Consider the following 14,991-nt stretch of genomic DNA (forward strand, 5'->3'; position numbering starts at 1 on the left):
GGGTCATGTGATCACCTTTTGTGACTTTGATATGCAAAATCAATGGGGAAACCAGGTTCACTCAACAAGCATGTTGCTAATTTAAGAACTGAAGGTTTCACTTAACAACTGGGCCAAGAAGGTTGTAAAATGGAGCAAAACTCACTTAACAAAGGTCTCGCTTAGCAACAGAAAATTTGGGTCCAATTGTGGTTGCAAGTAGAGGACTATCTGTATCCAGTCTTCTCTGGAGTTCTAACTACCATGAGATGTGGTGCTGGCTACCAGATTGGCTGCTTTCAAAAAACAAGACGGACCAATTCATGGAAGCCATAAGGATCAATGTCTTTTTGTTTTGATGGCAGTGAGATTTCTCTGAAGGCCATCTTCTGGGGGACTAGTAGGCTTCCTTAGGCAGTTGGGTGGCCATCATAAGATCAGACTTCTGAACTAAATTGGCCAATCCAGCAGGACAACAATTATAGTCTTATAGCATAAGCCATGGAGTCTCCAAGTTTGGCAACTTGAGCACTTCAATGTGCAGAATTCCTCAGCCAGTCGTGCTGGCTGGGGAATTCTGGGAATTGAAGTTTACAAGTCTCAATATTGCCATGTTTGGAGACCCATGGCCTAAGCAAAGCTCCATTCCTGCTCTAGGAATCTTCAGTTGTTATATGAAACACTGACACACCATGGAGCCTTTGGTCAAATCCTTGAAAAGGACACCAAAACTCTGTAATACAGGCTGCTTGTATATTCCTTTCCAAGATGACTTATGCAGCATTCTTTGATTAATCCAAATGAACATCAAACGATTGCCCAGCAACGACAACAGGGCATAAACTGAATGGAATCCATGACACTATTGACCTATCAAGGCATCAAACTCATGATAATCAAGCCAACTTAGAACATCTAGAAAAAATAAGGGGAAAGATGCAGAGTTCTATCGAAAGGATCTTGTGGCATTTCTAAGATTATAGCCAAGGAAGTTGTTTTTGCAGAAATTAAGAATGAATTAAACTGGTAGCACAGATCTGACTCTTCAATTTATTATGACCTCCCTAATTCAAGAAAAATCTCATTATATGCATACGATAACGGTCTGAAAACAATTCATTAGCAACCATAGTTTATATTTACACGAACATATGTAATTTATATTAAAGTATGCGTAATGCGTAACCGCCCTGAGTCCCTTGGGAGATAGGGCGGTATATAAATATGATTAAATAATAATAATAATAATAATAATAATAATAATAATAATAATAATAATAGTCATATTGGAGAAGGTTTGTCTATGCGGTTGCTAAGAGTCAACCTTGACTTGATGGTACACCATCAATCAATACTTAAGATATTTAACTCAGTAGATATATATTAAATAACTTTTTTGGCTGTCTGAGTCAGCCTTGATTCCTGGTGACTACAAGAACAAGTCCTTGCAGTTTTCCTGGCAAGATTTTCAGAAGCGATTTGCCGAGATCCTAGGTCTGAGTGAGGACTGGCCCAAGGTCACCCTGCTGGCTTTATGACTAAGGCAAGATTAGAACTCATGATCTCCTGGTTTCTGGCCTTGTGCCTCAGCCACTACACCAAACTGGCTTCAAATAACAATTTACATAATCATTATTATATGAAAGGCTTTTTTAGCTTTTGCCAGGTCCTGAAAACTCTTTGAAGTGTTGTTCCTAGAATATTACACCACGTACAAAGGATCTACTTATGCTTACTAACCATACGTATACATTTGATTCTTGCACGCAATTCATCTACTATCTCAATCCTCATCAACATCGGACAGTTTAAAAAACTGTAAGCCATAAAAATAAGAAGTCCTCAACTTACGACAGTTTGTTTAATGACTGTTTGAAGGCACTGAAAAAAAATAATTTACTACCATTTTTCACAGTTACAACCATTATACCATCGCCAGCACTTAACAATGAGCAACTTTCCATGGTGCTATGGTAGTTCTCAACCTACAACCATCCAATGACAGTTCAAACTTATAATGACCCCGAAAAAAGTGACTTATGACTGTTTTTCACACTTACAATCATTGGAGCATCCTCATGGTCACATGATCAAAATTCAGATGCTTGACAACCAGATTGATGGTTCATGATGGTTGCAGTGTCCCTGGGATCATGTGATCCCCTTTTGTGACCTTCTGACAATCAATGGGGAAACCATATTCACTTAACAACCGTGTTACCAACTTAACAACTGCAGTGATTCCCTTAACAAATGTTGCAAGTAAAGTCATAAAATGGGGCAAAACTCACTTAACTGTCTCAGTTAGCAACAGAAATTCTGGATGTTAAATCCAAAGTTGGTTATAACTCAAGGACCATCTGTACAAGACCAAGCCTACATTTTCAATCCTCAAGTTAAAAAGGGGGCCATCAATTCAGCTTCTGCTTTGGCAAACCTAGGAGAACCTAACCTGGGATCAGGAGGTAAGATTAGGCTGTGCATTTCACTACAGGTTATCCTTGAGTTATGACTGTAATTGAGCCTGCAATTAAGGTCATACGTTGTGGCAGTTGTAAAGTAGAGCACCGTTTGACCCAGGCACAATTTTATGACCTTTTTTGCTAAGCAAATACTGCAGTCCTTAAGCACTGTTCATTATGGGATGTGTTTTGCCCGAAACTGGAAGTAAATGCTGTTTTCCAGCAAAATTGTCATAAATTGGAGTCAACCTGACTGCGGGGGTGATACTAATGGTCGTAAATGCTGGCCGGCTGGCAAGTATCCAAAATGCAGTCACATGACCAGTGAGGCAACCTCCGAACTTTGAAATTGGATTGTAAGTAGCTTTTGAGGTGGGGGGGGGGTTTCCATTGTAACTTCACATAGTCGTTTAAAATGACCGGCTGTAAGTCGAAGACTACCGGTTAACACTTCATACCTTTCCCTTCTAATGTTCCTCCTGCATAGCCAGCTAGCACCGCTCGTTACCACACGCAAGAGTCAGCACATGGCACACCATAACAGCAGCCACTCTGAGCCCCTGCTGAACGGCTGCCGAATCCTGCGCGTATCAGGACTTTCCACACAGAAACATTTTTGAGATTTCCCCCCCTCCCCACCTCCTACAGCTACTTAAAAGTATTTGGCCTAAAGCCATTATTTGCAAAAGCACCTAGATTAAAAAAAAAGAAAGAAAGAAACGATGCTTAATTCCATTTCCTTTCTCCAAAGCCATACCGAAGACACACGCTGCGTTATACTATTTCCAGCTTCCCTGCTAAAAATAAAAATTGTGTTTTCTGAGTAATGCTGATTTCTCAGCAATAGGGGATATGGCGGGGGGGGGGGGGAGGAGGTAGGGAGGGGAAGAAGTGAGGCAAAGGGGAGGGAGAAAACAGGGACTGACAAGGCAACAGGCCAAAAGAGAAATTAGAAAAAGAATCTATTATCATTAACGGCGCTGTCACTGGGAGTGAAAACTAAATGAATTTGATGCTTTTAGATCAGTCATTAGCCAGACCCACCCAGAGGGTGATCATGGCTGATTGTTCAACCGATGACATTGGGAAGCGTGGAGCAGCGGAGAGGGACTTTAGCCACAATCCTTCCCTTTTCACTCTTGTTCTCAGCAACAAAACCCTTTGAATCTGTCTTCTCTCCAACCTTCTGGAATCCCCAACAATCTCCTTCTCATCCATGGGGATGGACTACAACACCCAGCATCCTTCACTGGCCAGCTGTAATTAGCCACATTTGGGGGGGGGGGAAATTACACACTCCTCGACTTGCAACAGTTCATTTAGTGACCGTTCAAAGTTACGACTGAGAAGTGACTGACGACTGATTTTTCCACACTTACATACCTTCGCGGCATCGCTGTGGTCATGTGACTTTCCTTTGGATGCTTGACAATTGGTTCGTATCTGTGACGGTTGCAGTGTCCCCCGGGATCATCTTTTGCGACCTTGTGACAAGCAAAGTCAACGGGGAAGCCAGATTCACTTAACAACCGGGTTACTAATATAACAAATGAAGTGATTCACTTAACACAATGTGGCATGAAAAGTCGTGAAATGGGGCAAAACTGACTTAACAAATTTCTCGCTTAGCGACCTAAATTCTGGACTCAAATTGTGGTCATAAATCGAAGACTAACTGTATGTATTTATTTATAAAATGTATTGGCCACCCATCTTACCATAGGGTAACTCTGGGCAGCTTACATATACAGTTCAACCATAAAATAGCAAAGCTGGCTGAGGAACTCTGGGAGTTGAAGTCCACAAGTCTTAAAGTTGCTAAGGTTGGAGACCCCTGTTCCAGAGGGCAGTAAAAACAATAGAGAACATCCTCTTTTAAGTAAAAAAAATGTTTTACTTAATCCTTGATCCATTTTTACTTTGTGTCAAAATGTGTTGAGTTTGATGAGTTTCAAAGCAGTTTGAGTACCAAGGTACCACTGTATTTAGAGTGGTAGTACTTTTGCACACTATAGGATCCTACTGAATTTGCAGATAGCCTCTTCCTGTGAGGGAGGATGACCCACAAATCCTAAGAAACAGAAGGCAAGAATATATTATGTTGCAGAGTCAGTATTTCCTAGAAAACCTTCCTTAAACAAATATTGCTATTTTATTCAAGTCTAGCAGTTTGCACGTCTTTTTGCTGGCTTATTCTAGCATAAAGTGGGGGGGGGGGGAGGAAAACCCTAAATGATTAAAACTAACGTAGCAGTGAATAACTCCAAGACCAGTCATCTGAATAGAAAAAATTGGGAGGAACTGCAGATAGCAATTTCCTTAAGTCATTCCTTAAGACGTTCTTGAACTTCACATCTACTCAGAAAGGCCACAAGCAAGTGAACAGAACTGTAGTCCAACAACATCCTCAAGAATGAGGAAAAAAAACACGTTAACTTACACAACAATACATATGCATACCTACCCTTTATGTGTATTCATAGCAGCACGACAAAACGCAATTAATTTTGCTAGTTTCCGGGCAAGATCTGTTTAACGTCTACATGTTTTGATCTTGTATTTTATATTTTAAACTTTATGTCACTTAGCATGCTTTATTTTAATTGTGATGTTTCTGACACGAATAAACAAATGAAGTTACACAATGAGGAAAATCCACTTAGATAGATGCCTTTTTCTTATTGGTTTAGAAAAAAAAATTTTTTTCAAATGGAAAAAAACCACAACCAAATTAGCTCCTCTAATCTACACATCTATCATCACGGGAAGTAGGAAGATTATTTTCATCAATTCACCAGAGAAACCATTTTCCCAAACATTACAACCGTGTAATTTCCCACTCTTAATCCCATTTCAATTTAACAAAAGCACTTATAAATGATGGCTAAGAATGGACAGGTGCAGATCCGTGATCAATGATCGTTTAACCAACCACCTGTTAAATTTTAGCTTCTCATTAGCCTGTAACTAATATATTTGTGCAGCCAGTGGAAGAAAGAGTTTGCATGAACCTCTGGTGGAGTTTCGTTGCTTTGCATGGAAAGAATCCTAATTTTAATTCTATAAACACTTTTCTGAGATTCGAGAAAACCAGCGAGGGCCTCAACAGATCGGCTTTCACCATCACCACCACAATAGAGAGCCAACTGTATGGTTGGTGTACAAAAGTGTTCCCTCTATTCCAGGGGTGTCCAAACTTGGTCCCTTTAAGACTTTTGGACTTCAACTCCCAGAGTCCCTCAGCCAGCAAAGTCCAAAAGTCTTAAAGGGACCAAGTTTGGACACCCCTGCTCTATTCTTTCTCAACCTTGACAACTTGAAGATGGGTGGACTACAACTCCCAGAATACCCCAGCCAGCTTGGGAGTTGAAGTCCACCCATCTTCAAGTTGCCAAGGTTGAAAAACACTGCTTTTGACTTTTATTTGACCAGAGACGTTTTAATTATTATTGTATTGTACAGTTTTTATTCAGTTCTTAATTGCAGGAGGTCCTTGGAGATTGTGGCGATATACACGTTTAATAAATAAATAAATACCCTATAATTGGGCTGGGATTGCAGTTCCCAGATGTCTCCTATTGGAGGGCCTACGGCGGAGAAAAGTCCGATCATTTTAGTTTGATCAGTAAGGCAGAACATCCCACTCATCAAGTCTTACACCTTCCCAAAGCTATGCCTTCATCTCCTGTCAACATTTTTTGTCAGGCCCATTTTGAGGCACCCTCGCTAGGGAACGCACAGCTCAACCACCACCAAGTTAGGATTTTGACAAAGAAGTCCACAGCACATCTCTGGTGTGTTATCCAAGGGGACGTGAGATTTATGTACTCCTATTACACAACCTTATCTCCAGGAAGGTTCCATATTCCCAAATACACAAAATATGTTTATATAAGTAGTCCTGCTTCATTTAGTGACTGTTCAAAGTGACAACGGCACTGAAAAAAGTGACTTATGACCATTTTCACACTTACATTTGCAGTATCCCCACAGTCACGTGATTATAAAATTGAGTTGCTTGGCAACCAACTCATAATTATGATGGTTGCAATGTCCCGGGGTTATGCGATCCCCTTTGGCAATTTTCTGACCAACAAAGTCAATGAGGGAAGTTGGAGTCACTTAATGACCATGTCATTCACTTAACAACTGTGGCAAAAAAGGTTGTAAAATTGGGCACAACTCACTTAATTTAGGCTCACTTAACAAAGGCCTTAACTTAGGCCTTGCTTAGCCAAGAAAATTCTGGTCCCGATTGTGGTCATAAATCGAGGACTACCTGTATGTCCAACTAGCTATACACAAATGTAGCTTATGTGCCTATAGAATGCAATAAATAACTAAAGTTAAGAAAATATGTTTCTGGTGATTAAAACCACTTGGACCTCTATGTTCCTTTATAGGAACTCCGAGTTATCCAAGATAGGCAAACTTAATCACCAGACCTCAGTTCTATCGTTTAAATCTGTGATACACAAAAATGTTCTCTCCATGAAATCGTCATATTATCTGACTTGTTTCACTGACCGCAATTCCCATGTATCAGAGGGCTAGAAATAAAATCAACTCAATGAGTAACATCAGGCCAGTTAACACCTCGCCCCAAGTTGTTTGTAAGAGTTATTTGACCAAGTCCTTCAATTTTGCCACCTGGAGTTCTTAAGAGAAATGACAGGTTTTTTTCAAAGGCAACAAACAAGTAAATACTGATTGCCAGTCTCATCTTGCCAGCGGGCGACAAGTTTTCCAACAGAATAACCAGCTCGCTTCTTTTACCCCCAGAGCATTCAGGAATCTATTGGATTCCATACATTTTCAGGGATTAAATCAACCTCAACCCAGAGGGATGGGAGAACGTTTAATGCTGAATTGTTTAATCCTTGACCATGACAAAGGGATTAGTAGTGTTCTTCCTATCTTCAGATCATTGTTCTCCTGCCCAGAAGGAAAGGACAATGTGTGGTCTGATAAATGGAACATCCTCATGGTTATCACATCAAGACTGTGAAATCCCAAGACAACAGCCGCCAGGGTGGAGGTAATTGAAACCCCCATAATTCATTGCTGCTCCCCAAGGCCATCTGGTCAGCGGTACATCAAGATGGTAATATGCCCAGCCTATCCTTATTTATTTAGAAAATTCATATGGCCGCTCACTCACTCTCAGTGACTCTGGGACGTTTACAAAAAATAGAAATCAAATATACAACCATAAAAACAATAGCCTCACCCTGGCAACAGCAATCAGTTAAATAAGCCGCTTAAGGGGCTCCATCCCACTCTGGGTTCCCCAGGCCCATCGGCAAAACCAGATCTTCGGGGCCTTGGGAATAAGTATCAAAGGAGGGTCCAGTCTAATCTCTGCAGAGATGATGTTCCAAAGGCAGGGACCCACCACTGAGAAGGCCCTGCTTCTGGGTCCAGCCAGATGTACCTTCAACGGTCCCTGTCTTCCTGTTTGATGGGTCGGGTGGATGTAACCTGGCAGACACAGTCTTTCAGATAACCTGGTCCCAAGCCATGTAGAGTTTTATAGGTGACAACCAGCATCTTGAATTGTACCGAGAAGCAAATTGGCAGCCAATGCAGCTCCCACAGGAGAGGTAACACATGTGCACTCTGAGCCTGTATAAAATCTATACAGTACAAAATATAAAACACTGCAACCGTCATAAGTATGAACCAATTGTCAAGCCTCTGAATTTTGTTTGTTTGGGGTTTTTTTTTTAACACTTTTTTACTGAGTTATAGAATATTATAAAATACAAAAGTAAATAAGAAGAGCAGTGAGGAGGGGAAAGAGAAGTGAGGAAAGATGGGGGGGGGAAGAAAAAGAAGCATTGACTTCCAACTCTCTCTGCTACTGTAAAATAAGGCATTAACATCAAATCAGGGGTGGTATTCAGCCAGTTCTATCCGGTTCGGGCAAACCAGCAGCGGCGACTGCGGGAGGCTCCGCCCACCCGTCCGGATCTCATCACGTCCCGTTTTTGATGCTCTGAGAATGCACAGAAGGCCCTGTGCACGTGCGCTCACATTTGCGAACTAGTAGCGAACATAAGTCAATATCACCCCTGTGCGGGTTGTTGTATTTTGAACCAATTGGCGCTTCTGGATATTTTTCAAAGGCAGCCCCATGTACAGCACATTGCAATAGTCAAAACAGGAGGGAACTAGGGCATATGTGATGGTGAACAGGGATTGTTGGTTCACGAAAGGGCAAAATTGGTGCACAGTTACCTATCACCTAATATGAAATGTAGGCCCCCAAATCTGGCTGCAGATCATGGAATTCCTTGGCAAATCTATGCTATTTGCCAAGGAATTTCATGACCTGCAGCCACCCTAAACAGGTACTATTAGATGAGATCAACCACATAAATGAGATCAACTATGAGGCTGTCAATCAGATCACCACCCTCAGTCACAATTAAATCAGATCTTCGTTTGAACTGCCTCGTACTAAATTACACCTCTAGGCTTGAGGGCACCATGGTTGAATTAACCAAGTTCTGTTAGAGAAGGACTTTGCAGCTTTGTCTCCTCCAAATTCAAAAAAATCACATGCACCTACCAACAGGTTAAGGTCATTATAAATCACACTACAAAGGCAGCTAAGAAACTGAAAGCTTGAACAAATCCATACAGAGGAAGGCAAAAAGTATCCTGGTGCTCAGTTTTTAAAATGCTTTCAAGATTAAATCTTTGCCCAGATAACCACCAAAGACAGTCCAAAGTGCACGTTATGAGTTCGGATCTGAGCCTCAACTAAAACACCTGAACTGTACACATGGACAAGCAAGTTATTTTTATGGAATAATTTGCAAGGCTACACTGACCCCTGAACTTCTCCATTTCTCTGTAAGTGAGATTCATACCGTCTACCGTCTACGGGGTTTTTCGTGGCATCCTTATCCTGATGATAACTCATAATCAGAGAAAATGTATCCCATGGTGCTTTGGTCATTTAAAATGCAAAGATAGGGAAGTAATAACCCTCAAACCAGTAAATATCTCCACTGCTCATTTTGTATCACCAACCGTTATACTGCAAATACGTACAACCTTGTGTTAAAGATCACTATCATCCCCAAAGAAGAAAGCTAAGGTTGCAAATCTCTGGGGGTCAAGGCCTATAGAATTTGTTCACACCTGCAGCCCTATTTCATCCACGATAACATTTCCGTAAATCCAATCATCAACCAATTCAGGTGAACTTTTGCATTCTAAAAGCAAACACGGGACTATTTAAACTAGGACAAATTAGCTTTTCAGAGCAAAAGCTTTCTTTAGGCGACTGATCTTAAAAGCCTGTGCATTTATTCATAGTTAAGAAAAATTGTGGCAACAAATTGTTAAGGTCAATTCATTTCCCTTCAGAATCTTTTTACATATCATTTTCATAACAAGTGCTTATTAAAACACAAACTTTGCTAAAGCAAAACGGACACGCAGAGAGAAACTTTCAAAAGGTAAGCACAGGATAAAAATATTGTTTTTCTATGTAAGAAATGCAAGGTTGAATACACAAAACCTGACGTATGTTTTAATATTTTCATTGCGGCTTTGTGATATTAATGCAAGTTGGGAGGTAAGCACAAAAGGGGGGAAAAAACTAAACAAGGAGGATTTAGATCACACATGTTATGAAAACGCCAGACCTTGGGATCAAAGCCTAAAATGATAGTTTGTACTAAGTAGACAGAAATCATTGCACAAAAAAATTGAAGTAGTTACATTAGGAACACGGCAAGTGCCTTTCGAAATGAGATTAACACTGACAATTTTCCAACAAAGACAAAGAAGGGATAAAATCACCCCAGTGAAATGCTTTCCTAAAAGATATATTTTGGCAGCGCAGTTTTGTATTTTGAATCAAACCTTTCGGTTTGTGTCAGAATTTGTATCAAAAAAACTGCACAATTTTTTGTCCCATTACGTTCAATGTACTTTATAAATGTACTATCTACTTTATCACTGAAGAAAGGGGGAAATTCAGCAAATGGTGTTTTTATTGAAATAGCCTCTAAAATTGGAGGCTATTTGGATTAGATATGACTGCTCTGACAAACCCAGAAGATAATCTGAAAAAAACAACTATTCGGTCATCAAGCATTATATATTCTCTTGAACTTCCACTTAGGAACAAAATGTTTCAATCCAGTTTACACACTAAATCAACGGTTTAATGCAGAAATGCCTAATCTTTTCCATGCTTGCAGTTTTCAAGCATCTTTTCCTATCCAGTCAGGAGAATCCTTACAACTTTGTGCCATTTTCATTTCATTTTGTCCTGCTTGTGCCTCTAGTCTAACCTCACAAAACTTGTAAAAACCAATGTCACTTGGAATGAATAAGCAGTGCAAGAACCCTGCAGCATTGACGTACCTTAAAGCTTTCCAAACACATTAATTCAATTTATGCCAAACCACAATTATGGACTTAATAGAATAATATAATCCCTTCTCCCATAAACAGAGGGATAGAGTAAGACTTGCCTGCAGTTTGGATTGACACCTTTTCAAAATTAACAAGCCACACACATTAAAGCAGGGGTGTCAAACTCGCGACAACACGTCATGTGACGTATCGCAACTTTTTCCCCCTTCGCAAAAATGGGGATGGGAGCGGCCAGCGCATGATGCATCCAGCCCACGGGCCACAAGTTTGACTCCCTTGCTCTAAAGCAGTGATTTTTCAAACTTGGCAACTTTATAATGTATGAACTTCAACTCCCAGAATTCCCCAGCGAGCATCTTAAAGTTGCCAAGTTTAAAAAACATTGCTGTAAAGATTCCTGACACCACAGGAAGAAGATCAACAAATGCACTAAATTATTATGCACTAAATTATTATGAAAGTTCAATAAAAAAGCAGGTCTTTGTATGGTTCCTTACAAAGGAAATCCATTTCCAGGAAATGGATTCCATTGTGTTGGACGTTTCTAGCAAACATCAGGCCACTATTTATCTGGGTTGGGTTATGATAGGGAGTTGAACTCTATGGTACATATGGATTCTCCATACTTTATTTTTTCTGGAAGCATTAATCAAAGTTTGGGATTTAAATGTTGGTTAGCCAACAGCTGAGTTCCTACACACTGAGCCACAATCTAACAAACCACATAATGATGCCTTCACTTTTTGTTGTCTCCTTCCAGCACATATTTCAAAAATGTTTGGTTTGATGGATTAACAACTCATCAAATTTTCCCAGAAAAGGTAGGCATACATACTGAGTTATTCTGTTTCCACTGAAATAAATTTCACTGTTTATTAGCTATATTCCCCCTAAACAATTTATTTTGCAGAATGGCTGACGGAAAAGACTGATTTTAAGTAAACCCTGTTATTGCAGCTTCATTATTATTAATTCCAAAGAAAGTAAAATTCTTCCAAAGAAAGTAAAATTCTGCAACTCTATAGCTGACATTAGTATGGTTTAGAGATGTAAATTAGTCAGTTTAGCAGGTTTTTAGAGATGGTAACAGCGTTTACAGCAAAAGATATACTTGGGGGGGAAAAACCCAAATAATTTTTTTAAATTCAAAAAGTGCATCAGTGATACAAGTACAACTCCTCCTCTTAGTCACTATTTTTTCTAATAGCTGCATATTTTAAAATGTGCACAAAACTATTATCTCCTAGAGGAATATATCTAGGGCAAGGAACTGATAATATTTGGAATTGTCTGCAGTCACTGGAATTGACTGCAGTTGTTACTAATGTTTTCTCTACTGGATATCAGCTGGGTCCATTGCTGTTATCTACGTGGCATCACTTTAGATGTCATTCTCTGCCCTGGCATTTCAGAAGGTTGTATAGCATGCTTGTATACTCCGTTTGTAATACCTAAATTGTTTTACTGTGGTGGTACCTTCAGGTTTATTGTATGTATCTCTGCCTAACATGATGAGCAGATTTTCTTAGAAAACACTTTAAATGTATAAACCATACCAGCTTCTTTCCCCTCAATAAAAAGTAGAGGAAATGGCAGCATTTTTTTCCTTTAAAACCCACATTTGGAGGTGGACATGTTATGAGTTCCTTATTCCTTTCCCAATCAAACTTTTACACCGGTTCCCACTTTTGCGAAACATTCTGCAAGAGAGCAATCCTTTTCCATCCCATTTTGACACTTGGGCAATCTGTACTTGTACTATTATACTCCTTCCTCTTACCCGACCGGCAGAACACAACCATAAATAACTCAATGGAAAAAAAAAAGTCAGTATAAATTAGCATGGGAACCCTGCAGATTCAAAAGGTCGGCAACATTTGTGTGGAAAGCTGGGAAGAAGAGGAAAACAAAGTCAAAGAGAACTACAGCAGTCCTGCAAATGCTTCACTCTCGACAAACCCTCCAAATTCATTCATGGTTGTAGACAAAAATTCTACGAAATCTAGGTGATTGCAAACAGCCTTGAAAAGGGACAGTCCAACTATCCGCTACTTATGTTCCCCCCCCTCCTTATTTCCACCTTCCTTCTGCTCTTCTTCCTAACCCAACAGGACACTGGAAAAACTACCCCATGGCCACTTCTACAGATCAGTTCGTTTCTGATCTACAGATCAGTTCGTTTCTGATGCTTACTTCCTCCAGGAAAACAGATAAGAGAGACCAACTAAATGGGAGTTTGGGCCCAAGTGAACACAACTAATCAGTCCCAACTGCAAGAAGTCTCCAAACTTGTGCGCGGTTAACACTTGTGGTTCCGGAAGGACAATGTCTGTTTGTATTTCACAAAGAAACCCACCCCACGGATTGAAAAAACAGTTGCTCCATGTTAAAACAACATTGTGATTTAAGGGGGGGTGGGGAAAGAAACCTAGCAGCTACCTAACCCAGAGAGATAGCCAACTCTGAAAGTTGGCTTTGCAGCCACCTCCTCATCAGGAGGTACAAAAGCTGTTTTGAATATGACCGAGATGTCCTTGCAAGCAACCCAAAGCATAATACAAAGCGGCTCTAAGGGTTGGGGAGGAGAAAATAGGTCACTCATCCAATCAAATTTAAGACCTTTTGTTTTCAAAGCTTCTTTCTCCCCCCCCCCTTTTTTTTTCCTCTCACTCTCAAAAGCTTTGGACCCTCCTCTCCCCAACCAAAAAAAGCTAGTGAATTAATGAACTATCCCTATTCACAAGTAATGTCCAAGGAAGGGGGGGGGGGGAAATCCGGGACAAGAGAAAGGATGAGCAGCCATTTCTCTTTGGCACCAAGAAAAACAAACACGGTTCTACATTCATCACTCTCCCCCCTCCCACCCCATCCCAAAAAACAGAGAAAAGCACACGCTCAACTTCAAACCCTTATAGCTTTGTCAATACACCGCAGCTGCTCAGCGTAGCAATATTCTGTTACTACGCTTCGAGGAGGAAACACCCACCACTCCAAAGAGAGTTGCTGTTTTTTAACCAGCCGATGCCAAATGACACAGGACCCATAAGGAGTTGATTACCCCTGGAATAATACTTTGTTCACAACTCTCTGGCTTTTCTCACCAGTCTTAAGATACACAAGGCTTGTCAAGGCGCCCCCCCCACTTTAAGGAAGGGGGAGGAAAACCCCTTCCATTCCAGTTCTTCCCACCGCCCACCCCCCTTCAACCTTGCCCCCACCCCCCAATCTGTCTCTAACCAGCAACTAATGCAACTCACAGCATGCCTTAAAAATTCATTATTGATTATTCTTTCTTACCTTAGGTTGAGCTCTTCGGGGAAATGCAACTTTGGGGTCAATCTGCGGGATGGGGTGTGGGATGGAAGGGGGAGAAATAGAAAGCAAGATCATTTGCATATTTTCTTCAGAAAGGCAAAAAAAAAAATATATCCTACAACTGAAAGATTGCAGCGAATCATTAATCCTTCATTTCTCAGGTACAAGATTTCTTTCAGGATTAAACTGCCGCAGAAGGGAAAGGAAAGCAGCACATTCAGTGACTTAACTGTTGGGAACTTTAAAAAGTCTTTCCTTCTTCAAACTGGTGCTAATTAGATCCTGAATGTCCAACACAATCTGTATTATTACAGGTATTTTAAAATATGAATATTTTGGGAAGAGGATTATTCAGTCCATTTGTGTTTATTTTCTTTATCTGCTGTTAACACCTCCACGGTTTGAGACATATTTAAATAGCAACTACCACTTTTAGGAAAGATTTTTTATGCTGCAAAAAAAAAAAAAGGTGAATGATTGGATCTGATTTTGTATTTCATAGTTAAGCTGTAATGCAGAGACAAGACATGAACTCGAGAACCTGATACGAAGTTTGCATGTTTACATTGTACCGCATGTAAATAGATTTATTTCCTTTCTTTAAGAAAAATTAACCTGAAGGCAATTGATTTTTTTTGTTCTTCTAATAGACTAAAGGAACTTAACAAGAGAGAAGTTTTTTCTACACTAACTAAAGTCCAATCCAAAGAAATCTAAGAATAGAATCCTATCATTCTAAAGCCACAAAGGTACAGCTACCACTTTACAAAAAAAAATGACTTGCCAATAATACATTAAAAAAGATTAATAAAATTTGAAACCTTCACAATCAAAA

General features: G+C 40.1%; 1 protein-coding gene across 13 annotated transcripts in view; it reads right to left on the bottom strand.

The window, feature by feature from the left end:
• The window catches only part of MSI2 (musashi RNA binding protein 2), a 689,043-nt gene that overhangs the window by 668,821 nt on the left and 5,231 nt on the right, over nucleotides 1-14,991 (bottom strand). For all 13 annotated transcript variants that reach the window (XM_058164225.1, XM_058164223.1, XM_058164221.1 and 10 more), the window contains exon 5: nucleotides 14,139-14,180. In XM_058164225.1, the coding sequence (XP_058020208.1) occupies nucleotides 14,139-14,180 (42 nt within the window). The remainder of the gene's footprint in view (nucleotides 1-14,138; nucleotides 14,181-14,991) is intronic.

The sequence above is a fragment of the Ahaetulla prasina genome, chromosome 1 (genome assembly GCF_028640845.1).
Source record: "Ahaetulla prasina isolate Xishuangbanna chromosome 1, ASM2864084v1, whole genome shotgun sequence".
NCBI lineage: Eukaryota > Metazoa > Chordata > Lepidosauria > Squamata > Colubridae > Ahaetulla > Ahaetulla prasina.